Raw genomic sequence first — 1,517 nt, 5'->3', positions numbered from 1 at the left:
GGGGGGGGGGGGGGGGGGGGAGAAAAGTCCCACACACACTTTTTCGAGCTGAAATGGCACACGCAGCCGCACGCAATTCTCACAACATTCATGTTGGAGTCGAGCGGATGGAAAGAGCGCGTCCTCAGCGCGGGCGAGATGGAGACACTCGGCGCTCTCCGCATGCATGTTCGGCTCGGGTCTTACCTTAACACGTTCCAGCTCTTGAGAGGGTCCAGGTCTGAGATTATAGAGACCATGCTTGAGGCTCGGGCGGCTCGGGCTTTGCTCGGACAGAATGCGGCTGATTGAGTGAGTGTGTGAGCGCTGTTACTCCGACTGTCTCTCTGCACTGCTCTGAGTGTGATAAGCGCTGAGAACAGGCTCTCTTTCCTCCGCCCCTCACAATCACTCCAGCTCTCTCTCTCTCTCTCTCTCTCTCTCTCTCACCGCCTCATCTCTATACGCACCTCTTCTGTGTAATATCCGACTCAACGTATGCAACCTTTTCCATAGACAGTGCCGAATGAATATCCTACCTGGCGCTTTTATGTTCCTTGTGAATTTTTAAAAGAGATTTTTATAGAGGCGGGCCTCTATAACTCTGTGTTATGATACCAAGTGCCAACGAAATTAAAATGACATACTGTTCTCCACTTTAAAGTCTGAATTCCACAGTTAAAATAGCTAAGTAGCACTATCAATAACGCTTTACGCGGGCACGCTTCATTTTAGGCGTACTTAAGTTACGATTCAAAGCATTTAATACAGTGTACTTTGTTTGTACATACTGTGCTGTTCTGCAAAACTAACAAGAGAAGGTTAAGGCTAGTGTTATGACTAAGGTCACTGATGTTTTTTGCACACTTGTTTTTGCAGAACCATTAGTCACCCACTCCCCATTGTTCAATGTATTTGTATAAGAATAAATAAATAATAATGTTTACATTTGTTTAAATTAAGATGCACATTTTTAAATTAAGATGTCAATTAGCTTAAATGTAACTGTATTGTAACAACACAATACGACAGTAAGACGTCTAATATAATGGATATAAAAAGCTATATACTATTAATTATTTAATAATGATTACAATAATGCTAAAAGTCATAATAACAAAGTGTACAAGTTACTCCACCAAGTAATTACTAGTGCTGTCAAACAGTTAATCAAATCCAAAATACAAGTTTTTGTTTACATAATATATGTATGTGTACTGTGTATATTTATTATGTATTTATAAATATACACCCAGACACACACAATATATATATTGAAAATATTTATATGTATATACATTTATATTCTTATATTTATATATACATGCATGTGTTTGTATTTATATATACATAATAAATATACACAGTACACACACATATATTATGTAAACAAAAACGTGTATTTTGGATGCGATTAATCACGATTAATCATGATTAATCATTTGACAGCACTAGTAATTACACATTATTTATATTATTACCCAGATAGCACGCGTACATCTGCAAGATGTCTGTTAAAGATCTTTTGATCTGGAAAG

The 1,517-nt window shown here is 38.0% G+C and overlaps 1 protein-coding gene across 1 annotated transcript in view; it reads right to left on the bottom strand.

Annotated features, from left to right (window-relative positions):
• The window catches only part of celf2 (cugbp, Elav-like family member 2), a 175,022-nt gene extending 174,662 nt beyond the window's left edge, over positions 1 to 360 (bottom strand). The window contains exon 1 of the mRNA XM_016246408.1: positions 187 to 360. Within this exon, the coding sequence (XP_016101894.1) occupies positions 187 to 239 (53 nt within the window). The 5' untranslated portion in view covers positions 240 to 360. The remainder of the gene's footprint in view (positions 1 to 186) is intronic.
• Between the last annotated feature and the right edge of the window lie 1,157 nt (positions 361 to 1,517).

This window comes from Sinocyclocheilus grahami, unplaced genomic scaffold (assembly GCF_001515645.1).
Source record: "Sinocyclocheilus grahami isolate Dianchi unplaced genomic scaffold, SAMN03320097.WGS_v1.1 scaffold797.1, whole genome shotgun sequence".
Taxonomy (NCBI): Eukaryota; Metazoa; Chordata; class Actinopteri; order Cypriniformes; family Cyprinidae; genus Sinocyclocheilus; species Sinocyclocheilus grahami.
Note: the sequence above shows the minus strand (reverse complement) of the source record. Positions and strands in the feature narration are given on the sequence as shown.